This window comes from Oryctolagus cuniculus, chromosome 3, assembly GCF_964237555.1.
Source record: "Oryctolagus cuniculus chromosome 3, mOryCun1.1, whole genome shotgun sequence".
NCBI classification, from domain to species: domain Eukaryota; kingdom Metazoa; phylum Chordata; class Mammalia; order Lagomorpha; family Leporidae; genus Oryctolagus; species Oryctolagus cuniculus.
In genome coordinates, this window is record NC_091434.1 from 142,671,883 (window position 1) to 142,698,009 (window position 26,127).

General features: G+C 40.1%; 1 protein-coding gene across 21 annotated transcripts in view; it reads right to left on the bottom strand.

The window, feature by feature from the left end:
* The window catches only part of MAGI2 (membrane associated guanylate kinase, WW and PDZ domain containing 2), a 1,584,028-nt gene that overhangs the window by 201,474 nt on the left and 1,356,427 nt on the right, over nucleotides 1-26,127 (bottom strand). For 18 of the 21 annotated variants that reach the window (XM_070071222.1, XM_070071223.1, XM_070071215.1 and 15 more), the window contains 2 exons: nucleotides 19,623-19,654; nucleotides 13,935-14,124 (listed from right to left, as the gene is read on the bottom strand). In XM_070071222.1, coding sequence (XP_069927323.1) covers nucleotides 13,935-14,124; nucleotides 19,623-19,654 — 222 coding nt within the window. The remainder of the gene's footprint in view (nucleotides 1-13,934; nucleotides 14,125-19,622; nucleotides 19,655-26,127) is intronic. The other 3 variants (XM_070071219.1, XM_070071216.1, XM_070071230.1) reach the window with 1 other exon arrangement.

Consider the following 26,127-nt stretch of genomic DNA (forward strand, 5'->3'; position numbering starts at 1 on the left):
CATGACATGATATATTAGAGACTAGCAGAAGGGCAATTTTTTTCATGGATAAATCATAATATAAATCTTACTAAGGACAGTGATAATGCTTTTCTCTTGGGAAAAGGGTACAGAAAATTAACCTTCATAGTAAAGTCAAGGACATTGTAAAATGATAATGTTGTTAAATTATTTTCTACCCTTTTATGATTATAACGCTGGTAAAAGTATCTTGAAGTGGATTAAGACGGCAGAGCAGGGACAGAGCTTATTGCTCTAGTCTAGGAGAATATAGTTTAAAAAAAAGTGGAGAGCGTGCAGTCTCAGTGAAGAGTTAGGAAGAAAATGGAAGGGGAAACTCTACACAAATTAGAGGGACACACTGGATCTATGTGGAGGACGTGGACACCCACAACTCTAGACCCTAGCAGCTGAGAGCCTCTGAAACAGCATTGGAGAACAAGGTGAGAACAGACCACAGCAACCCAAGTCACTGGTGATGAAGCTGCAGGAAGAGCCTAGAGAGAATCTGTCTTAGATCCCCGAGGTAGATAGTGTACCTGCCAAACTAGAGGGGCACGTTTCTCTCTTCTCAATCACCTTGCAATGGCATCCTGTAACAAGCCGATAGAGAATGGGTGTCATTTTGGATATACTTAGCAGCTGCACCAGCTCATGGCTGGCCCAGAAACCAGCTGAGGGGAGACTCCTGTGTCTGGTAGGGAGAACAGACAGGGTGCTGGGTGCTGCTGACTGTGGGAAGCTTGTATGCTGGGACTGTGAAAAAACTGAGGCTGTATGGGAGGGTTCATGGTATGGGTGGGACTTTCGGCAGTCACTGTGGAAGGCTCCACACACTCAGGGCTCCCTGTTTACCTGGTGAGGAACATTGCTGAGGGATCTGAGCTCACACTGAGGAATGCATGGATCCTTTGCGTGGTCCTTGTGGCAGAGCAGATGAGCATATTACCCACTGGGGATAGTGCTCAGGCACTGGTCTCCTTTGAGGAGAGGAGCTCAGCTGAGCAGAATAAACTTCCCCTATGACAAAAAAAGAGAGATTTACCATGCCAAACCTAGGTGTCACCTTAGGTACACCCTTCACCCTGGAGAACTGAATAGAGCTCCTTGGCTGCACCCACCACATGCCTCTAGGTATTCACTGAAAGCAGATACTCCTCTAATCTACAGATGCACGTATACTGAAAGTAAAAGGATGGAAAAATATATTACATGCTAACAGAAACCAAAAAAGAGCTGGTGTATTAACCCTAATATCAGAAAAATAGACTTTAGCATAAAAACTGTTAAAAGAGACAAAGAAGAGCACTATGTAATGATTAAGGGATAAATCCAATAGGAAGATGTAAGTATTATAAATGTATATGCACCTAATTACAGGGCACCTGGATATTTAAAAGAAGTGTTAAGGCATCTAAAGGGAGACATAGACTCCAATACAATAGTAATGGGGACTTCAATACCCCACTTTTAGCAATGGGCAGATCAACCAGACATAAAATCAGTAAGGAAACAGCAGAGTTAATTGACATGATAGACCAAAAGACCCAAAAGATATCTAAGCTTGATTCTTCCTACAGTTGCAGAATAAACATTCTTCTTAGCAGTGCATGTAACTTCTCTAGGACTGACCACAGGCTAGGCCATAAAGCACATCACAGCAAATTCAAAAAAATTGAAATCATACCATGTATCTTTTTGGGCTACAATGCAAAGGAACTGGAGTCAGCAACTCAAGAATCTCTAGAACATATACAAACACATGAAGATGGAACAAAATGCTTCTGAATAATCCGTGTGTCATAGAAGAAATCAAAAGAGAAATAAAAATATTCTGGAAACAATGATGAAAACAATACAATATATAAAAACTTACAGGATACAGTAAAAGCAATGTTATGAGGAAAGTTTATAGCAATTGGTACCTACATCAAGAAATTAGGAAGGCACCAAATAAAGGAACTATCAATGCATCTCAAAAATCTAGAAAAACAATAGCAAATTAAACCCAAAACTAGTAGGAGAAAAGAAATAATTAAAATTATAGAAGAAATCAACAAAAATGAAGCAAAAAAAACAGTACAAAAGATCAGCAAAACAAAGAGATGGGTTTTGAAAAAATAAGCAAAACTGACACATCTTTGGCCCAACTAATCAAAAAAAAAAAAAAAAAAAAAGGAGAGAGAAGACCCAAATCAATAAATTGAGAGAGAAAAAGGAGATGTAATTAGACACCACAGAAATAAAAAGAATCATCAGAAATTACTACAACAAACCAGTAAACCTTAGAAGGAAAGGATAGATTCCTGGACACATACAACCTACCTAAATTGAACCATGAAGACATAGAAAACCTAAACAGATCCATATTCAGGATGGAAATTGAATCAGTAATAAAGACCCTCCCAACAAAGAGAAGCCCAAGACTGGATGGCTTCACTGCTGAATTCTACAAGAAATTTAAAGAAGAACTAACTCCAATTCTTCTCAAGTTAATCAAAACAACTGAAAGAGAGGGAATCCTCCCAAATTCTTTCTATGAAGCCAGGATCACCTTAATTCCTAAATATGAAAACGATGCAACAGAAAAAGAATTACAGACCAATTTCCCTGATGAACATAGATGCAAAAATCCTCAACAAAATTATAGCCAATCAAATCCAACAACATACCAGAAAGATCATGCACCCTGACCATCAGGGATGGTTCAACATTCGCAAATCAATCAATGTGATACATCACATTAACAAAAGAACAATATCCATATGATTATATCAATAGATGCAGAGAAAGCATTTGATAAAATATAACACTGTTTCATGATGAAAACTCTATTACCATATTGGGAATACAGGAAGCAGTCCTCAACACAATCAAAGCAATTTATGACAAACCCACGGCCAGCATCCTATTGAATGGGGAAAAGTTGGAAGCATTCCCACTAAGTTCTGGTATCAGATAAGGATGCCTGCTCTCACCATTGCTATGCAATATAGTCCTGGAAGTTTTAGCCAGAGCCATTAGGTAAGAAAAAGAAATCAAAGGAATACAAGTTGGGAAGGAGGAAACCAAACTATTCATATTTTTAGATGACATGATTCTGTAGATAGGGGATCTCAAAGACTCCACCAAAAGACTAATGAACTCCCAGGGGCTCAAACACTTGAGCCATCCTCCACTTCTCTCCCGGGCCACAGCAGAGAGCTGGACTGGAAGAGGAGCAACTGGGACTAGAATCCGGTGCCCATATGGGATGCCAGCGCTGCAGGCGGAGGATTAACCAAGTGAGCCACGGTGCTGGCCCCTAAAGCAATCTTATATAACAAAAACAAAGCTGGAGGTATCACAATACCAGATTTTAAGACATATTACAGGGCATTTATAATCAAAACAACCTGGTACTGGTACAAAAAACAGATGGATATACCAGTGAAACAGAATAGAAACACCAGAAATCAATCCCAGCATCTAGAACCAACTTACATTTGACCAATGAGCTAAAATCAATCCCTGGAGCAAGGACAGTCTCTTCAACAAATATTTCTGGGAAAACTGGATTTCATATGCAGGAGTATGAAGCAGGACCCCTACCTTACACCTTACATGAAAATTCACTCAAAATGGATTAAATACTTAAATCTATGATCTGATACCATCAAATCAGTAGAGAACATTTGGGGAACCCTGCAAGACACTGGCACAGGCAAAGATGTCTTGTAAAAGACCCTAGACAATCAGAGGCAAAATCAACAAATGGGATTACAACAAATTGAGAAGCTTCTGTACTGTAAAGAAACACTCAGGAAAGTGAAGAGGCAACCCACAGAATGGGAGAAATTATTTGCAAACAATGCAACTGATAAAGAATTAACAACCAGAATATATAGAGATCAAGACACTCCACAACAACAAAACAAACAACCCAGTGAAGAAATTTGTAAAGGACTTAAACAGACATTTTTCAAACACGGAAATCCAAATGGCCAACAGACACATCAAAAAATTCTCAGGATCCCACTTCCCATGTTAGATTGTCTCTCCTTTTTAATTCTATCAGTTAGTATTAGCAGACACTAGTCTTGTTTACATGATCCCTTTGACTCTTAGTCCTATCATTATGATCCATTGTGAACTGAAATTGATCACTTTGACTAGTGAGATGGCTTGGTATACAGCAGACTCATAGAACGTCAGATGTCCTAAACAGCACTCTGGCCTCAGACTCAGCCCTTAAGGCATTTGGATATGGCTGAAGAGCCCATGAGATTATTTTAGGCATGGAAAGCCAAGACACTCTGGCAAAACACACACACACACTCCTAAATGAAAGATCTCTGCAAGTGAGATCCCAGTGGAAAGAATGGGCCATCAAAGAAGGAGTTGCCTTTCTCTGAAGGGAGGAGAAAACTTCCACTTCGACTATGACCTTTCTAAATAAGATCAGAGTTGGCAAACTCAAAAGGCCTCTATAGCCTTGGCAGCTCATGACAAGAGCCTAGGGAGATTACTGACACCATAAACAAGAATGTCAATTGTTAAGTCAACAACAGGAGTCACTGTGCACTTACTCTCATGTGGGATCTCTGTCCTTAATGTGTTGTTCAATGTGAATTAATGCTATAACTAGTACTCAAAAAGTACTTTACACTTTGTGTTTCTCTGTGGGTGCAAACTGTTGAAATCTTTACTTACTATGTGCTAAGCTGATCTTCTGTATCTAAAGAGAATTGAAAATGAATCTTGATGTGAATGCGATGGGAGAGGGAGAGGGAGATGGGAGGGTTGTGGGTAGGAGGGAAGTTATGGGGGGGGAAGCCACTGTAATCCATAGCTGTACTTTGGAAATTTATATTTATTAAATAAAAGTTAAAAAATTCTCAGGATCATTAGACATCAGAGAAATGGGAATCAAAACCACAGTGAAGTTTCACCTCACCCCAGTTAGAATGACTTTGATACAGAAATCAACAAACAAGAAATGCTGACAAGGATGTGGGGAAAAAGGTACCCTAATCCACTATTGGTGGGAATGTAAACTGGTAAAGCCGCTATTGCAGACAGTATGGAGATACCTCAGAAATCTGAATATAGACATACCATATGACCCAGCCATCCCACTCCTGGGAATTTATCCAAGGGAAATTAAATCAGTAAATAAAAGAGTTATCTGCACTCCCAAGTTTATTGCAGCTCAGTTCATAATAGCTAAGACATGGAATCAACCTAAATGCTTATAACCAAAGACTGGTTAAAGAAATTATGGGATACATACACTATGGAATACTACACAGTGGTAAAAAATAATGAAATTTGGTCATTTGCAACAAAATGGATGAATCTGGCAAATATAACACTGAATGAAATAAGCCAGTAGCAAAGGGACAAATATCATATTTTCTCCCTGATCTGTGATAACTAACAGAACACCTAAAAGGCAAGCTGTAGAAGTGAAATTGACACTTTGAGAAGCAATGACTTGAACAGCCCTTGTCTTGTCTGTCAAGGAACAGGTATTTTTTTCTTCATACTATCTGTTGAACTCTTTACTTAACACAGATTTAATCATCTGTGTATAAAGACAATTGAGAGTAGATCTCATTAAAAAATAAAAGTGGGGACTGAAATCTTTGCTTAATGTACACTAAACTGATCTTCTGTAAAAAAAAAAAAAAAAAGAAAAACATAAAGAAATTATCAATTCCCAACTTGACTCTCATTGGGATTAAACATGACAATAGGTCTGATCTGATTTCATCATCATTTAAAAAAATCATCTATTATTTTTCACTTTATGTTTCTGTGTGGGAGCAAACTGTTGAAATACTTACTTAAGGTATACTAAGCTGATCTTCTGTATATTAAGATAATCGAAAATGAATCTTGATGTGAATGGAAGGGGAGAGGGAGTGGGAAAGGGGAGGGTTGTGGGTGGGAGGGACGGTATGGGGGGGGAAGCCATTGTAACACATGAGTCGTACTTTGGAAATTTATATTCATTAAATAAAAGATTAAAAAAAAATAAAAGTGGGAATAAGAGAGGAAGGAGGAAATTTTTAACTGTAAAGCTGCATAGGTCTGCATACATTCCTACTGACTTACTTCTAAGGGTACAGTTTAAAAACTTGCATGGGACCCCAAATCCCATTAAGCTGGCTGATAAATATGTCGTCTTAAATGTTAAATTGATCATATTAGGTGTTGAAGTGAACATATAGGTAGGATCATGTGTTAAAGTGTTCATATTAATAGGATCAAGTGTATGACAATAATAGTAAATAGAATTATAAAGGAGAGAATGTTCCAGCAGACTCATAGAATGACAATTGCTTTAAGTAGCACTCTGACCTCAGAATCTGCCCTTAAGGTATTCTGGTCTGGCTGAAAAGCCCATGACAGCATTTCAGACATGGGAAGCCATGACAGTGTGGCAAAAAATATCCTACATGAAGGATCTCTGTGAATGAATCCCCAGAGAAAGAAGTGGTCATCAAAGAAGAATGTACTTTTCTCTGAAGGGAGGAGAGAACTTCTACTTTGATTATGTCCTTGTCTAAATACTGATGGTGTTTATGGATTCAAAAGGCTTCCATAGCTTAGGCAGCTCATGTCAAGAGCCTCAGGTGGTCACTGACATCATACATAGGAGTGTTAATTGTTAAATCAACAACAGGAGTCACTGTGCACTAACCTCCCATGCAGGACCTCTGTCCTCAATGAGTTGTATTATGAGGGTTAATTATAAAACTTGTTCTCAAATGTGTGTGTGTGTGTGTGCAAACTGTTGAAATATTTACTTAGTATAGAGTTGGTCTTATGTGTATAAAGTTAATTGGAAATGAATCTTAATAGAGTATGGACTGGGGATGGGAGAGGGAGGAGGAGGAGGGCTGGGAGTGTGGGTGGGAGGGCGGGTATGGTGGGAAGAATCACTATTATTCCTAAAGTTGTACTGATGAAATGTGTATTCCTGAAATAAAAGGTTTCTTTGGGAAAAATGTCTTAACATTTTCATATCTTCTTATTTTAAAATTTCACTAAATACAACTGTGCTCCAAAGAACACATGTGAGGGGTACTTTAAATAAGGTTGTTGGACACTAGCCGTATCTAAGAAAATCAGGCCAGGGCTTGATCTAGCACAGTGTTTTGAAGTGAGGACTTTTATGGGAAATGCAAGGTGGCCTTTCACCATCATTGAATAACTGCCTACAACTGTTGTATCCATGGATTTTTTTCTCTTTTTTTTATTCGAGAGGGTAACTGACCAAGCAAGTGAGTCAGAGAGTTTTCATCTGCTGGATCACTCCTCAAATGCACACATCAGCTGAGGCGAGGTTAGGCTAGGCTAAAGCCAGGAATTGAGAATGTAATCCAGTTAATCCAGTTCTCCTAAGTGAATGTCTGAGACCTAACTACTCAAGCTATTAACTGCTGCTTCCTAGGGTCTGTATTAGGAGGAAGCTGAAATTGGGAGCCAGAGCTGGGATTCAAACTCAGGTAACTCAGAGATGAAATATGGGTATCTTAACCACTAGGTCAAACACCCATGCCAGCAACTACGAATTTATCAAAATTTTTCTGAAATCTTTAGATGTTTCCAGTGTGATTCTATCAGGTGTGTAACTACATGAGGAAATGTGATTAAATCCAGGATGGCTCAATAAGGGCCTACAGAGGCTTTGTAGCTCTGGTTCTGAGCACTGCAGATGGCTCCTACCTTGAGTGAGCACTCTCACCATTACTTTACATTGAGTCTCTAGACGTGTGCTGCCATAGATAATATTCCTATACCATCCCATCTCTTCACTGTTAGGATGGCAGATAGCACAAACTAGAACCTCTGCTTACTAATAACAAGGATGCAGAAGCAAAAAAAGTCCCCAGTAGTTTAGAAATACAACCATCTATTTGTGATCAGTCCTGAATTATATGTGCATTATTATATTGAACAATGAGAGTTTGATAATGGACACTGAACCACAAAAGAGCAGGATAAAAGCCACAGATGTGAGATCCAACTGCCTATTTTTATTCTGTTACAAATTACACTTTCATTTCAGGTGTGGTACTAAAAATCTCCCTGCCTCTCCATTATGATCTTTAACTGATCTGTGGTTACTTTTGATTGCTACCTTTGCTGTGATGCGCATTGCTTATTATGGGTTGCTAATGCTTTCTAATTTCTGGAAAGAAAAATGGACTGTCTGAGTTATTTTTTGAATCCATTCCAGAGGAATTTCTGTTCTAAAGAGGTTATACCACAAGGCATGTTACACCATACGGATCCTTGACACTTTTATGATCCTACATTTGAGTGATGTCTTACTGCAAAGGAGTGTGGATATGTTGTACCTCATAAATTGTTTATTTATAATAGCCAAGGTTCAATGTGAAAAAAAAAGCTTGGATAACTTCAGTCATAATTCAGTTTGGGTTCAAACCAAGGGACAAGATGGTGAGAGAAGAGTCTCAGGGAACAGGCCTTTTGTTCTCTATTTGGGTTTGAATCTGCCCTTCTGAACATGCATCTAAGGTTATGGTGTGAAGCATGCCCAAGAAATGCCCATTTGAACAAAGGGTGTTAAGACAAACATGTAGAGTAAGCCTGGCTTAAAGCCAAGGGAAGCATCAGGGCGGTACCCTTATTCTGGAAGATTTCAACTGAGCCACACTCACTTTCTTTGGGAAGTCCTTACTATCACCTTGTCCAGTGATGGCAGGAGGCCTTGTGCTAGGTAGGCATCTGTTGCCAGTTATCTAAGCAGATTCCTTCCTAGGGGTAGGAGGAAGATGAGATTAACTCCCTTTCAGCTCTGTGATTATTGATTATTGTGATGTTAAATCTGACTTACTCTCCAGGGTAAGAATAAGGACTCAACGGCACAGTACTTAACTGCGTGAAGCTTTACTACCTATTTCTTCCACTTAGTTTGCCATGCTCTAGATTTGCAGATATGAACAATTTCCTGGGTATGGGGAGAGTTCACTGGGGCTTTGGTTACCAAGACAAGCCACCACATAATCCTTTTCCTCAACTTAAGGACAAAACATGCATAGGCAAAAATCTGATTAGTCAAAGAAATTAACTGAAAAAAAATTAGTTATCTGAGTAGGTACTAACATTTTTATTCGTGGTCTGTACATTTAGAAATACAAAGGTGCTGCAAAAAGCTCCTGGAAGGTGTATATTATGAAAAAAAAAAACTGTGTCCAGATTTCAAGATTTTTGGCATCAAAATAAGCTTATTTTTTTACTGTATTTTCCATTAACTTTTTGAAGTACTCTCAGATGCTTTTCTTGGACTGAAATGATGTCTATTCTTGAAGAGATTATATGATAAGGAGAAACCATATAATTTATCATTCAAATGGGGACTATTTGGAAAGTGGAAGGGGAACTATTAATACTTATTCAGAACAAAAAAAGACCAGGACAGTTTTAGAACTCCTATGTGCAGCCACCATTGATAGTCTCATGCATAAGCAGGCTATTAAAACAAGTTTCCTATCATACCAAACATACAGGGTTAAAGCAAGGATACAATCACATCTAGAGAAAGAGTAATGGGAGGAGATGAGAAGACAGAAAACAGTAAGAGCCTTTAGAAATGCCTTTTTTCCAAGTTTAGAAATGATATGCATAGGCCAACGTTAGGAAGGCAAGCATACATACTGAGAAATCTTAAGCCATTCCTCTTATGACTGCAAAGAAAACTCAAGTCCTTCTTTTATGAAATTCACAGGAAAAGAACAAAAACAAGAGAAGCCAAAAGTAGCATGGCCTGTCCTACTATGCCAAAGTGTGTTTTTTCCTTTGCTTTTAGTCAGGAAAATCAAAAGTAATGTGGACAGCAAGAAGTCAATTATCAACAGAGACAATCTACACGGAGAACAAAAATGATGTTTGTCTAAAAGTCAATGGTAGGCATGGAGGTAGGGAGAATTTTGCTCTTTTCTTGGAATTGGTGGGAATGACATATGGTCAGTTGTTAAGTAACTGGCATGAAAATACAGAAGCTTCATGGATTAAAACTTTCTTGGGGACATGATTCTTCTTTTCTGTATGTAAGCTTAAGCTTATGTTGAATTAAATTGGTGGGGAAAATACTTTTACATAGAGTTCTTCAGTAAGAACTAACTAGATTTTGATAATTCAAAGATATCGAACATGTAATATTCTCCTGACTAAACATCAAGTTTGCATATGGAACTGGAGAAAGTATCAGCACTAGCTGGTTATTTTTACAGCACAATGTTACCCATATGTTGTTTGCTGTGTTGTGTAATGTTCAGAATTGTTCTCCTAAGTATACATTTGTGTCCCTGGTTTCAAAGAAGCTCCTCATGAGCTTATTCTGGGTTATTTCTCATGATTTTTCTCTTGGGAAGAGCCTAGCAGAGTTCTAGACACATATTCATATATTCCTGTTGATTGATGTGGGGCCCAGCAGTGCTGCCTCTGGGAACTGTGCCCAGTGCTATGAAATGAGAATAAGACTGTCCTGCCTCCTGCCTGTAGAAGTGAAGAACTTTCCTCTCTCTCTCTCCAGTCCTGCCTCGTTTGGAGAAGCTCTCATGAATACAGGGGGTGTTTCTAGCTTTCCTCTCCAAAGCATGTACCTGTCGTGTTCTGTTTCCTGCAGCTCTAGGCATCTATGGTTGTCTTGGTTTGTTTAAAATTATAGCAGTTTTCTCAGGAATGCATCTTTATTAAGATGTCCTGTGCATGCACATTAAAATGTCAGCATAATCTAATTATGAGTCAAATGAGCCACAGCAACATTTACATCATTTGATAAATTTCTATCATTTGCAGGGCACTGGTGACTTGAATCCAAATATTTCTTGACAGCCTTGAAGGAGCTGTAGCCCCAGCTCATGGGGCATCTTTTTATTTGGTAACTGCAACCCAGCTTTGAGTGTTAATGCAAAAAAAAAAAAAATCTCTTTAGCCTTTGGACATGGCTCTAACGGAAGACAGTTTGAGACCACTAAACGACAGGGACAGTATCAAAGAACTGAGTTGAAATAGCTTTGGTTAGGATTCTCTGGTATCCTGGTACCACTGACCTCTTTTCCCCAAGGAAACAGTGGGGAGACACAAGAATACACAGAGCCAAACATAACTGGCATGCATGTGTCGAAGGAGTAAGAACAGAGTGGTTCACAATCAAAAGTCTGAACACTGTGCACACATTTTATGATTATTGCATTAAAAATAAAACCTGTTTGAAGATGATGAGGAACAGGCCCAACTTCCCTCAATAGTTAAAAAAAAAAACCTTTTCTTTGGGAATTACTCAAAAAGTTTAAGTAAATGAAGGAAGCTTTTTTGTACTTGGAAACAGAAAGCGTGCAGAGGGTACCGTTTTGTTCTTTGCAGAGCCCAGAGACAGTGGCACCACGCTCTGGTTTCCTTAACCTTCAGGGGTAGAGCTTTCGTTGCCTTGGCATGATTTCTGTGTTTCATTCGCGCTCCGTTCAGTGTCATGAAATAACACGAGAGAAAAGAGAAGGATGGGAAGGGAATGAGCTCGCTCTCTTTTGTGCTTCCTCGGAGTTGTGACCCTGAAAGCATTACCGTGACCTTGGAAATGGTAGAGAGCTGATGAAAACAAGAAGGGTGCAGCTGGGAGCGCAGTGGTGGCGCAACAAGGAGAGGCCACTGTGGGGGTGAGGCTTCAGGCTGCAGAGGCTGACGGGAAGATCACAGAGGAGGCCTGGGAGTGACAGTTCTGGGAGGCTGAGGTTGGTGGGTTCACTCTGCTACACTGGAGGGAAGGCAGTGAACCCACCCAGCATCGTAGGGGCTGGGCAAGGACATCAGAATTCCTTTAGGGATGAAAGAGGGTCACAGACCATTCCTGTTCAGAAACCGAGGGCACGGCTGCCATCAGAAAACTAGGAAGAGAAGCCTGGGAATAAATGCTAACACGTCCTTTGTCCTGAAGAAGAAAGCTTCGTGCCCGTCAGGGAACTGAGAGAGCAAGGCGGCTGCTGGCTAATGAAGCGAGAAGAAACAGGAGCAGCATTTCTTGCTGCTCTCTCAATAGAATCCCAAAGCCAAATGAGCCAATGAGCCAAGGACTTGAGGACCGTGTTTCCATTTTCCAAGCTGGGACCTCCACCAGTCTTGCCCTCTACTGGTTTACACTCCTTCTTCTTTTTCTCTAGGGTCTCGCTTGTTATCTTCCATCTGTCTCCACAGTGTGGACAACAAAATAAGTATTCAATAAGCAACTTGGTAATTGGAAGCAGAAAGGGTGTTAAGATCTGCGCTGAAATCTTTTCAATTCTTTTTTTCAGATGAGCATTAATACTCTGCGTTCCTCCTGTGTATCTTAAGTGAAGAATGCCAACTTTGTTCTGACTCTACCATAACAAAGACATTCTGCAGATGCAATCCCCTCGAGATAGCTCAGTTGTTCCTCCAAAAAGTCAAGAATGAGATACAATAGCTTGGATGTAGCTGATTACTTTTTCAGAAAGGGTGTGAGGGGACTTGTTTAGGTAAAAATGATTTCTCAATGGCCTGCTGTCCTAACTATTTTATCAACCAAAATTACTTCTACAAAGAGCCTTTGAGGAAGGGGAAAAGGTATGATGTCGGCTTTTCCCTTTCCCAGCTGGGTGCGTGATTCTCAGGCCCTGAGCTCATCAAAGAAGTCAGCAGAACTGAGGTCCTCTGAGATCGCACACAATGGAAAGCCTGCTATTCACGCTTCAGGTGATAAAGCTGACAGAACGCCACAGGAGGGGAAACCAGCGGAGGGCCAGGGACTACACCCTGCTCACTGGGCAGGGTTCCTGATCATTTTCTCCGTCCCATTATACTGTATACTCTGCACTTGAGCCATTTAGATTCCTGTCCTCTACCGTTAGTGGAGATGACCTGTAAGAGGGCAGAGAGAAGCACCAGAAATGTCTCATGCAATATTAAAAGCCTCTGCTTTCTAATATTTATAAAGTACAGTGAAAAAATAATTTGGAAAGCCTTCAGATAGGCTGACAAGGGCACACACACTATCCCAAGGACAATGTTCAAATGGGCACCATTGCGTTCAGTGAGAAGCAGAAGATTCAGGTGGAAATGATGGGCACCTGGGTCTGTGCTGGTCTTGGGAGCAGCTGATTCCATGACCATGGGTTGGGACATGTCACTCAAGGCCATAAACTTTTCAGTGATGCACTCAAGGGTCTAAGAGAACTTGGGAACTTTAGACTCAAAATAAGATTAAATGTGTTACAACTTAAAAGAAAAAAAATGTGTTACAACTTGTAAACACTTCTTCCTCTTTGGTAACTTAAATAAAACCGGCAACCTTCACACACATTGAAAATGAAACATAAATCAGAAGCAAATGTCTTGAACTTTCTTCTAGGGCTTAGGAAACAAAAAGTAGGAAAGAAATTAAAAATGGAAAGATTGAATAAGCTTGCTCTTAGAATCAATTGGCCTTTTAACTCAACAGGCACGAGGTTACAGTCAAATAGCAGGAATAATAATAATAAGTTCTGCTGATCTAATGCCTGGCAAGGTGATGCATGTAATAATACGTATTTCAAAACAGCCACAAAAGAGGGGTTTTTAAACAAATGCGCTTACCATAAACAAATGACAAAAATTTGAAGTGTGGCTATGCTAATTAGCCTGTCCTGATCATTGTACAGTGTATGTAGGGATCAAAACATCATATTCTGTCTTATAAAATATAAACAAGTATTACTTGTCAATGAAAGATAAAATAAAACCATGAAAAGAGGGAGTGAAGGGAAACTGGGCCTTTAAAATTTCAGACCAGTTGACTTTACTTTGGAGATACGTTTGAGCTTCCAGAATATGAAATCATGCCGGATCATCCAGCCTCAGATACATGACCCTGCAGGACCTCAGAGACTGTTACTGTACCCTTGTTTTATGCGGCTTGCACTTACGCCTACTTTCATAAATGGCTCTAGATTTCTCGTAGAGCTCATAGGGGTCAGGCTTCCGCGGGTCAAAGGCCTCTGCTGAGTCAGGGAAGGAGCTCCTGTGAAGCGCGGGTGGGAAGGGCAGGTTCTGTGGGCCGGCGGGAGCAGATAGACTCGTCTGAGGACTGCCTTGATTCTCCCATCGGTCTGGTATCTGGAAGCGAAAAAGAACACAGAGAATGACAGATGAGGACTTCTTCCTGGCTGTTTCTCTTGTCACCTTTAAGTCAGCTTTCTTGCCTTATGGACTTTTCTTCCAGGAAACATTTACAACATTAGTATAAACGCCTTGGGAAAAGATTCTGTGTCCATATAATAAAGCACTCTAGACTATTATAAATAAAAGTGGCGCCAGACTTTTGAATGCAAACTGATATAACCCTGTTACCTATTTACTGGTATTCTCTAGCAAATTACTTAATGTCTCTGGGTCTGCCTTTTTCCCTAAAAATTAAGATAACATATATCTCAAGATAAATTGTGTCTAAGTGCTTAGAAATGTATGGTATTACTTGTTCCTTTGCTAAGATGATTCCAGTCTATTTCATTACTTCTACTAAAACGGTAGTCATCAGTCATCAGCACATATTCATTTGACACTTACGCATATCCTAACAGCCTCCTCCACTTGGGCATTCAGTCTTACAGGGTATATAGATAAGTAATTATACAGCCACCTGGGATTCAGAATTGCCACTCATTTACTGTTGATCTGGTGATTTCTCCCCTTAAATGCTGCTGCTGCTGTTGGTACTGCCCCAAGTTATTAACAATCTGTAGAGCACTTCCCAATCTCCATCACCTTCTTTGACCTTGCTACAGCACAATGAGGCAGATGAGGGAGGGACTAACATCATTCTTTTATGACTTCAAGGAGGAAGCCAGGTTCAAGGAGGCTACCTATGGACACAGCCAGCTTCCCCTTTACTCAGCCATCAACTGACTCCTCATTTGGATTCAACTTCTACTTTTCTGCTTAGAATAAACCTGCAGTGTGTGTAACAGTCAGCTCAGGTTATCCGCTTGCCTGGAATTCTTCCCTGGGACAAGCCAGCCTCAGCATCAAGGCCACACTCCCTAGTGGCATGGTGGGTTCCCAAGGGTCTAGGTTCTGCTCATCTTGCTCCTATCTGCAGGTGGTTGGTTCCTTCCTAGCCTCTAAGATCGAACACATTCTCTCCTGCCTCTTAAGATTTGCCCACACTCCTTATTTCTATTTCTAGCTACCAACTTCATCATTTTTGCACTCTGCATCCCCTCCCTCACTGCATGTGGTACTAGATTCAGATGAGCATCTCCTTTCCTAGAAGGTATTCATGGACCAGCCTGTCCCTCCTGATGCACATACGGCACCCTCTACACCTTCTTTCTCTGCTTCACACCACTCCTCACACCCAAGAGTAACTATAAGTTGTTTGTCCATGTCTCCTCAAATAGATCGCAGTGGGGACAGGGGCTGCATCCTTCTCACTTCCGTACTATGGACACATAACAAGGGCTCAGAAAATGTTCACTGAATCAATGATCAAAATCATAACTAGAACAGGGGGCATCTTTTTTGTTTGTTTTAAAGTTTTGATATCCACAACACCTTGAACTTGGCAGGATCATAACTCTCTGTTCCTTATTGTCTTGTCCTGCTTTTATTTGCATATTGGCTATCTTTTTTTTTCCATTAGGGCTTTGACTCCAGTGCTCACTTGTTATGCATCAATATTTTACAGCTGGCAGGGATGTGAGGGACCATGTACCCCAGTGTTTTTCAAACTGTGCATGTGCATGTGGAACACCAGAGATCCCTGTGGCTCGCCCTGTCCATCTGGGATTGCAGCCAGGCTGTGGATTGAGCCAGAAAACTGGGAAAGAAATGGGTCACTGACTCTTCTTTTAATCAGATTGACTTCACAGTGTTTTCTGTATGGACTACTGCTCAAGATTTCATTTGAACACTTTCTCTAGCTTAATAAGGGCAGAAAAAAAACACCCTGATCTAGACCAATTCCTTCCTGTTAAACATCATTTCTGGAAGCACAGAGAGAGCAAGTAGCTTGTCTGAGGGCCAGCAGCTTCCAGGGGCAGATATTGGTCAGATCCAACTTCTATTCCAACAGGAGTGCTCATTTCTGTAAATATACATTGAGGGGGAGGGGAATAACTGGTAAATGTGGTTAGATTTTCAGCTTATTGTGTGCTCAGTGGGTCCTCTGTTCCTGTCTAGTAAAGATCTTAATTTCATTTGGTAGTAAAATTCACATGGGAAGCCACACTGGGTTTCCTTGGTTATCTCTTCTGGGTGACCTGGCTGTGATGTGGAAGACCCACATTTGATCCTTTCTTCTTGTTCATGTGAACTGACTTTAGAAATCATGTGGTTGTGTTCTGCTTGTGACTTTCTCCCTTCCATTTCTAAACGTAAGATACCAAATGCTAAACAGTAAATATATTAGAATTGCAGTCTGAGTAGCTATGGTATCCCACTTGTCATCACCTTACACTGAGAATGATCTGATCCCCACATGTGTTTTGCTGGTGCATGTATTGCTCATGTACTGGCACTGGAGCAAACATGCTTCAGGTGAAATATTGGTATTTCTGAAAAACAATCTTGAAACTACAGAACAAATAATGCTTTAGGCACCATTTGGGAAAGTTTCTGTGGCAGACTGACAAATTCTACAATTTATGTAGCATAGAGGATGGGGAATTAGTCAAGAGTCCAGCTCATGCTTAGCAAAGCAATCACAACCTCTCACTGTGACATTCATCAACCCTGAAGTCACTGTGTCAGGTTTTCTTAAGAGACTGTGGAACAGAAAATCACTGCACCCGGAGAAAGCAGAATTACAGTTCTACTCCTGCCATCTCCTGCCCTGATCCCTCCAAATTGAATTACCTGGTGGCTTTGAACCAGAAGGCAAGGAGCAAACTACTTGCTTGAGATTGGACATTGCTGGCCCAACTGTACCCCCTGAAGGGTAATTCTGTTAACTTCCCCATACTTCCTTGGACACCTTGGCTTCTGGACTTTTGCTTTCTCCCTCGGACTCCTTGTGTTCCTGTCCACCTTTGGGAACCTCCTGGATCCTGGTCCTGCTCCCTTGCCCAGGTCCATGGGCCTCACTTGGTCTTCCTAGTGCCTTCCTGGCCTTGACTTGTCTAGAGTGTGTGTTACCTGCCAGGTGTTTATCTTACCAAGGTGTCTTATTGGGTCTCTCTTGTCCAGTCCCAGTGATGTCCTTACTCAGGCAGATATTTGTAAATATCTCACTAGAGTAAGGAAAAATGGAAATGAAGTAGTTTCCTGTATCTGGGAGAAAAATCTGTATCTCTGTTGGCCTTTGGTGAATGATGGAAAGTATGAAGGAAAGTCACTGAAGTATCAGTGCAAGAGTGGAAATACAGCTCATACCTAGGCATCAAACAGTGAAGCAGAAAAACCAATGCATGATCATGGCTAATATGTAACCCCAGCTTCTGATTCTAGACAGGGCTACAGGGTGCAGAAGGCATGTGAATAATGTAGGTTTTTTCCACCCATAAACTACTCTGCCTAGAACTTATTTTCTTCTTAGAGAAGCTGGGACAGTCTAAACTCACCCCCATCAGTATTTTTGGCAGAGCTTGGAGACACAGGCATCTGGCTTGATTCCAATTGAAGAATTGAACTTGGATCTCTTCCAGAATCAGAATGAGAACTCACTATCATTACTTTATTACTTGTTAAACAGGAAGTGATTATCTTGCCATGGATCCACTTAAGATGTGGGTGAGCAGGACTGAAGAGGGTCTGGGAATGACCCAGAATCAGAAGATTAGATCTTATCCAGAGTAACATTTCCTTACTCTGGCTAAAGATGTCATCCATCCTCTTCAGAGGACACAGTACACAATCCACACCCTGTGGGTATGTTGCTATATTTTTTTCAATTAAATAGCTCCACTAGCTATGTTACTTTCATAGAGTGATTTATTTATTAAGTGTTCATGCACAAAAGACTGCTTTCTATAGTGGCAGAAGTCTCAATTTTTGGAGTTCAGGATATCGAGGCACTGTTTTAGCACCTTACATAGATTAACCTAGAAGCCTCACAATAACCATGTTGGAGGAGCATGTTATCTCCATTTTACATGCGAGCTTAAGCTGTTAATCCAAGACCACACAGCTAGAAAGGAGAAGAGACAAAACTTGATTCCAAGAAATAGGCCTTCAGAGCCTGGACATCAAACAATTGTGCCACACTGCCTTGCATTTTCGCCAGCAGTCTAAAGGATTTCTGGTGGATACATGGAGGAAGTAAACAACAGCTTTCTGTCTTCAATCAGCATAGGATTTGGAAGCCCAAGCCTTAGCTTTTGAGGAGATGCATGGCCTTAAGATTAGCTGTACATTGAGCTCTGTGAAACCTTTTTCGGAATTATTGACTATGGATGTAATTACTATAATGACAGCAAATGCTGTAATTACAACAAATGACATAATTTGTGTAAATGTGGTACATATAAGGAAATCACTGGATGGCATAATTGTAGCACCATGATGAGGATGCAAGTTTCCTTGTTAAATTAGATGAAGAGGTGTAGAGCCCCAGAGAACAGATTTAAGTTTGGTGGTTAAAGGAAGGAATGATTTAGAACTTGGACAAGGTAAACCAATGTTTAATTTTGGTGCACTGAATCTTAATGAGGACACTCTGGGTGAGAGTTTTCTGCATGGCCACCACAGTCTTCCAGTCATGGGTGTTGGACATTTCATGCAGGGTAGACCATTGTAAGACACCAAAAGATGGGACCCCAGAAAACTGGTCCCAGCTTTTTGGACTTGGACAATGAATACTTTCAGTCTAATAATGTGCCAAGTGTCTCTAAATGCTAAGCCAACTTGGCTAACCTAGCTTTACAAAAGCATTATTGAAAACCACCAGCTTCCTATGCAGGTATTAACATTTCAGTGTGTTTCATAGGGGAACTAGGCCTGGAGAGGTTAGGTGAAGGAAGGGTGAAGGTGGATAGCACGTGGCTCTGAAGAAGATGCAGACATATCACTTGGAGCAATTGTCAGTTTCAGTGGAATACACACACACACACACACACACACACACACGTATTCATATTCCAAGCTTATACTTACATACATGGAGCAAACACACACAGAGATAAATATGTATGTATGTGTATGTGTAAGTACACAACACACACACATACAAATATTTAGCTCTGTAGACATTAAAACACACATAGACATATATACAAGAGTTAAATTTCTCATGGACCAGATTTAATTTGCAGGTCAAGACCTCCGGCCCTAGGGCTTGCATTGCTTCTATAAATTCCACAAAAGAAGGATTATACAGTATTTCTAAAAGGGGGAAAACAAAAGATTTCTACAGTGTTTTCATGACACCAGACTGTTTAGTGTTCATATTCATTTTGTGAGTATACATTTTTAAAGAGGGTGGAATTGTCTTGTATGAAAGTAGGATGACTTACTCTTCTTCTCTGTCAGATAAAAACATGACACAGAGGATTTGTTCTTTTGACATCACATAACCTCAGAGGTGGAAGAGATTTTGAAGTCACCCAATTCAACTCTTGTTTAGTGGGACTGTAATAGTAACTAGAAATAAAGAAAGAAACATAATAATTCCAACTTACAGGCTTTGGAGTTTTCCATGGAGAAAAGAAACCTGTAATAAAGAAAACAGTATTTGAACTTTGAAGATGTACCCCACTACCACTTATGGATGGCATGATATTAAGATCATTGTTTTTCACATAAAATTCGTTAACAGCAACAAAATTCTACCTGGCTGTATAGTTTTGTTCAAGGAGCTGAAGTAATTTCACTGGGATTATATTCATAACACTGAGTGTAAGAACATTCTCTTTTGGCAACTGAGGATTCTGAGGCAGACAGAGTGAGTGACCGTACAGTGGCCATCCACTTGTTGACAAGGTTCAAGCCAAGTCATCCTTAGGGATTTTTGTCACACAGCCTCAGTGGGAGGGAGGTGGAGATCACACAGATAGAAAAGTAGATTTTAAAAGATAAGCACCTCTTGGTGTAAGAAATGATTCTGTTTTATGCACTTGTTTTGTGTGGTTAAAATCAATAAAATTCTTCATCATTCCTAACATTTAAAAAATGCGTATACCTATATTATCAGACTCCATTATAAATTTTTAAATGACTGATCTCCAACTGAGATTTTCTCTAGAGAAGATTTCTACTTTATTATCCCTCTACCCGAATGTTGGCACAATGTTTTACATGAGGAAGCTCAAAGTGTTTAATTGAATGAATCATGTATCATCAAAGCATTTCCACTGCCCCCAAATTATTGAGCTTTTTCTATTTTCACAAATGACATGATGATTAGACTGATCTTATTTTGATTCAAATGACTATGAAGATAATTATAGGTAAAGGAAAGACCAGTTCCCTTTTTCTAATTTTTTTATTATTATTTTGTCATATGGAATCAGTTTCTTAACGAGATGTAAAACAATTTTAAAAATAAGGAAGGTGGGTGGCTGCCATATACTGATTGTAACAATCCAAACTTTAGCATATGAAACAAAATTATCTTCTTTTCACATCATATTTTCCATCTTTCAACAATTTGCACTCACATCAATATCAGTTATTATCTGATATAATGTCAAATATAAATGAAATGCTGAAAACATGCCACATACTGCTTATCACCCCTTAAACTGGGGCTTGTCCAGCTATGGCTGACAACCATAACCTATTTATAGGAAATATCTATAGAAGTTTGGACACACAATTACCGAGACACTTAAAAAAATCCAGTAAAAACAGCAATTGCCCCTCATTGCACCACTGTGAAGAGCTGACAATTTGTTTTATGAAAACAGGGCAGTTATGTAAGCCATCATGTTTCTGAGCTTTCCTTGGAACCCAGAGTTACATTCATGCTCCAGTGCAATAACCCTTTACCTAAGGAGCTTGGTACAATTAGCACTTCTCCTGTCTCACGTGCTCTAGTTGTTCTTTTCTCTCTTTCCAGTGATTGAAAAAGATTCTTTTTAAAAATTCTGATTTGATTACAATTTAATTACAAGGATTTCTCAACATCTTTCTTAGAAAGAGTTGAGAGTAAAAATGACAAATACATACATTTATCCCCACGATCCATTCTGCAAAATGTCAATGAAAATAACCTGACCAAGAGTTAAAAAGTGAAAACAAAATTTTAACCTAATGGCCTTATAACAATTATTTTCAGTGAAGGATGAAAACTATTTGCTGTCTTATGGAATTGTCAGCAACATTTCTTTTGGAACAAGATATCATTTATATGTTTTACAATTTATTTCCTCTGCTTTCTTTGTGTTTGTCACTATCTTCTTGGAGTGCTTGGACAGATTCTGAGTATTTGCTGCTTTACGTGTGTTGGGTGCTAGATGGACACAGAAATATTAAACATGGCCCCTCCTCTACGAAGGAGTGGTCATCTCCAGGTGGAACACTATATGAAAAGATGATCCTCCCTCTTATGGAAAATGCAGTCATCTGACCACTTAGTAGTTATGGTACTAGGAGGGCATAGGGTGGAGTTTGGGCAAGAACAGTCAAGAAGGGAAGGTGTTTATTTAGCTTAACCTCCTTTTAGCATGGGCACTTTGGCTTCCCATTCTGTCCAGGCTGCTTCATTCAGTCTGACCTTAGACCTTTGGTATGACTGAAGACTTTGCTGTTCCCACCATGGCAGTCTCTAGAATATTCCTGACACTGAACTTTCTGCAGAAGCATGAGTCTTAAAAACAATGGTTGCCCTTTCTGAGTTATTGTCAAAAAGACAAAAATGAATGATTTGTTGCAGAGTTAAATAATCTCACGGAATAAGAAAATGAGGATATTGGGGCTATTATTGCGGAACAGTGGGTTAAACTGCTGCCTAGTAGGCCAGCAATCCATATTGGAGTGCCAGTTCAAATTCCGGCTGCTCTGCTTCCAATTCAGCTCCCTGTTAATGTGCCTGGGAAAGCAGTGGAAAATGGCCCATGTGCTTGGGCCCCTGCTACCCATGTGGGAGACCAGGATGGAGTTCCTAGTTCTTTTTTTTTGACCTGGTCCAGCCCCAGCTGTTATGGCCATTTGGGGAGTGAATCAGCAGATGGAAGACCTCTCTCTCTCTCTCTGTGTCACTTTGACTTTAAATAAAAAATAAATAAACATTAAAAAAGAAATATGAGTGTACTTCGAAGGCTCACAGAAAATGGAGCTAAAAGATAACTTTATTTTTTTTTATTTTTTTTTTTATCTTTTACTTAATGAATATAAATTTCCAAAGTACGACTCATGGGTTACAATGGCTTCCCCCCCCCATACCGTCCCTCCCACCCACAACCCTCCCCTTTCCCACTCCCTCTCCCCTTCCATTCACATCAAGATTCATTTTCGATTATCTTAATATACAGAAGATCAGCTTAGTATACCTTAAGTAAGGATTTCAACAGTTTGCTCCCACACAGAAACATAAAGTGAAAAATAATAGATGATTTTTTTTTAAATGATGATGAAATCAGAGCAGACCTATTGTCATGTTTAATCCCAGTGAGAGTCAAGTTGGGAATTGATAATTTCTTTTTTTTCTTTTTCTTTCTTTTTTTTTTTTTTACAGAAGATCAGTTTAGTGTACATTAAGTGAAGATTTCAATCGTTTGCACCCCCATAGAAACACAAAGTGAAATATACTGTTTGAGTACTCGTTATAGCATTAAGCCTCAGTGTACAGCACATTAAGGACAGAGATCCTACATGAGGAGTAAGTGCACAGTGACTCCTGTTGTTGACTTTACAAATTGACACTCCTGTTTATGGCATCAGTAATCTCCCTATGCACCAGTCATGAGTTTCCAAGGCTATGGAAGCCCCTTGAGTTCTCCGACTCTTATCTTGTTTAGACACGGTCATAGTCAAAGTGGAGGTTCTCTCCTCCCTTCAGAGAAAGGCACCTCCCTCTTTGAAGACCTGTTCTTTCCACTGGGATCTCACTCACAGAGATCTTTTTGCCAGAGTGTCTTGGCTTTCCATGCCTGAAATACTCTCATGGGCTTTTCAGCCAGATCCGAGTGCCTTTAGGGCTGATTCTGAGGCCAGAGTGCTATTTAGGACATCCGCCATTCTATGAGTCTGCTGAGTAGGATAACTTTATTTTGATGCCAATTTTTTCGATATCCATACATAGTTTTCCATAATAAGCATTTCTCATGAACTTTTGTAGAGCCCTCATAAGGCTCAGAACAGATTTAGTTAGTAATTAACTCGCATGATCCATTGTGTTTTTGTTTGTTTGTTTGTTTTTGGCAAATTATCAACCATGCTGTAAGCATCAAAATTAAGATAAACAGAAAACATCTATTTTGAATATACTCAGTTTGGTCCTGACTAAGCCAGAAGATCAAGTTTTCTAGGTGATGAAACTCCAATTTTCTGCTTAATTTCATTGGAAGATCTGCAGAAATACTATCATAACATGGGTCAAGATATTATTCAATATTACAAATGCACAATAATTTCTATTTCAGTTAACCTGTGAAAAATAAGCCCATATCAAATAAACACCTTTAAATCTTTTAAGAAATATTCAGGTTATTACATTGAACTTATCTCTGAAATTAGGTAGGAGACGATTGTTAACAGAAGACTTGTGGGATCTGGGGAGTTTTATACATGCTGTATTGTACCTCCACATTGCATATCTGGAACAATTTTTTCCTTTTTTTTTAAAAGAATTATTTTATTTATTTGAAAGTCAGAGTTACACAGAGAGAGAAGGCGAGGCAGAGAGAGAGAGAGAGAGAGAGAGAGAGAGAGAGATGTCCTCCATCCGCTGGTTTACTCCCCAATTGGCCACAATAGCCAGAGCTGAGCCAATCCAAAGCCAGGAGCCAGGAGCTTCCTCCGCGTCTTCCCATGTGGGTGGAGGGGCCCAAGGAGTTGGGCCATCTTCTACTGCTTTCCCAGGCCATAGCAGATAGATAGATTGGAAGTGGAGCAGCCAAGTCTTAAACCAGTAGCCAAACGGGATACTGGCACTGCAGGTGGAGGCTTTACTCGCTATGCCACAGCACCAGCCCCTATTTTTATTTTTTTAAACATTTTTTATTTATTTGAAAAACAGAGTTACAGAGGCAGAGAGAGAGAGAGAGAGAGAGAGAGAGGTCTTCCATCTGCTGGTTCACTCTCCAGATGGCCACAGCTGCCAAAGTTGGGCTGATCTGAAGCAAGGAACCTAGAACTTCTTCCAGGTCTCCCACATAGGTGCAGGGGCCCAAGGACTTGAGCCATCATCTACTGCTTTCCCAGGTCATAGCAGAGAGCTGGATCATAAGTAGAGCAGCTGGGACTCAACCAGCACCCATATGGGATGCTGCCACCACAGGACATGGCTTTACCTGCTATTCCACAGCATTGGCTAGGGACCAATTTATGTGTATTCTAAGTAACAATTTAAAAATAAAAACATGGGGCGGAGCTGTGGCTCACTTGGTTAATCCTCTGCCTGTAGTGCCGGCATCCCATAAGGGTGCCGGGTTCTAGTCCCGGTTGCTCCTCTTCCAGTATAGCTCTCTGCTGTGGCCCAGGAGGGCAGTGGAGGATGGCCCAGATGCTTGGGCCCCTGTACCCGCATGGGAAACCAGGAGGAAGCACCTGGCTCCTGGCTTCAGATTGGCCCAGCGCCAGCTGTGGTGGCTATTTGGGGAGTGAACCAATGGAAGGAGGACATTTCTCTCTGTCTCTTTCTCACTGTTTGTAACTCTACCTGTCAAATAAATTAAAAAAAAATAAAAACACAATAGTAACACTTATCTCAAATGATATCCACTCAATTCAGTAAAAAAGAAAAAAACCTCAGAAAATATTTACTCTTTCCCTTATTGTCAGAAATTTTTCTTTAGAGAAACCTGAGAACCTTCCATTTATATGGGTCATTGTCTTGTTAGATGCTTGTTCAATGGTAGCTCAGACTGAGGTCTCAAACTCATGAGATGCAAAACTCTTAGTGCTGTAAAGGACTATTTTCAAATTGCTTAATGATCACGCAACACATTGCCTTTTCTCCAGCAGAAGCGTTCACAAAGTGGCTCTTTTTAGAACCTACTTCTCCTGACACATCAGACTCAAAATGAAAGACTACCAATATATTTACAGTGGTTCTGAAGGGAGAGCCCCCTCTGGTGTACATGTTCAAGCCAGGAGTTTTATTTGTTTTTATTTTCATGGGGCAACAAGATCATGCATAGGAGGAGTCTTCAAATGGTTCATGTAAAATATGTATCATGGGGAAAATAATTCAAGGATTTCTAAGTTATTTTTGCATCAGAAATGAACTTATGTTTTAATTCCCTTTTTTCCATGAACTTTTGGAAGTTCACTCATATCTGCTGGGATAAATGAGTCTTATCTTTAAGATTATCATTATAATTTCATTTATTTTGTTCAAAGATTTGTTTATTTATTTATTTGAAAGCAGGGGGAGAGACAGAGACAGAGACAGAGAGATATATCTTCCATCTGCTGTTTCATTTCATTCTCCAAATGGCCACAATAGCCAGAGCTGGATCATGCCAAAGTCAGGAGTCAGGAACCCCATCTGAGTCTCCACATGGATGGCAGGGACCCAAGTACCTGGGCCATCACTCACTGCTTCTCAGGAGTATTAGCAGGGAACTGGGTCAGAAGCAGAGCAGCTGAGACATGAAGTGGCACTCTGATATGAGCTGCCAGTGTCCCAAGCAGTGGCTTAATACATGCCTCTCAACTTCAGGTACTTTAGAAGGAATTCTATGGTGGCTAAAAATGATGGAGATGCTGGGGAAACACTTCCCATTTCTGTAAGTAGCAGAAAAGGAGTATGGACAACTCTAAAGTAAAGACCTGTTCCACTGCAGATTTCTATGCCTTCTTCTTAAAAGCTGCATGTTCTGTTTTGCTTATTAAAGTGGGAGACACAGCAACATGAATATGCCTGGCATAACTGAACTGTACACTGAAATGCAGAGGTTCCCCAACTTAAGATGGTTCAATTGAATGAGGGTTTGACTTCATGATGGTGCAGAAGTGATATGCATTCAGTAGAAACTGTATGTTGAATTTTGATCTTTTCCTGCCGAACAATATGTGATA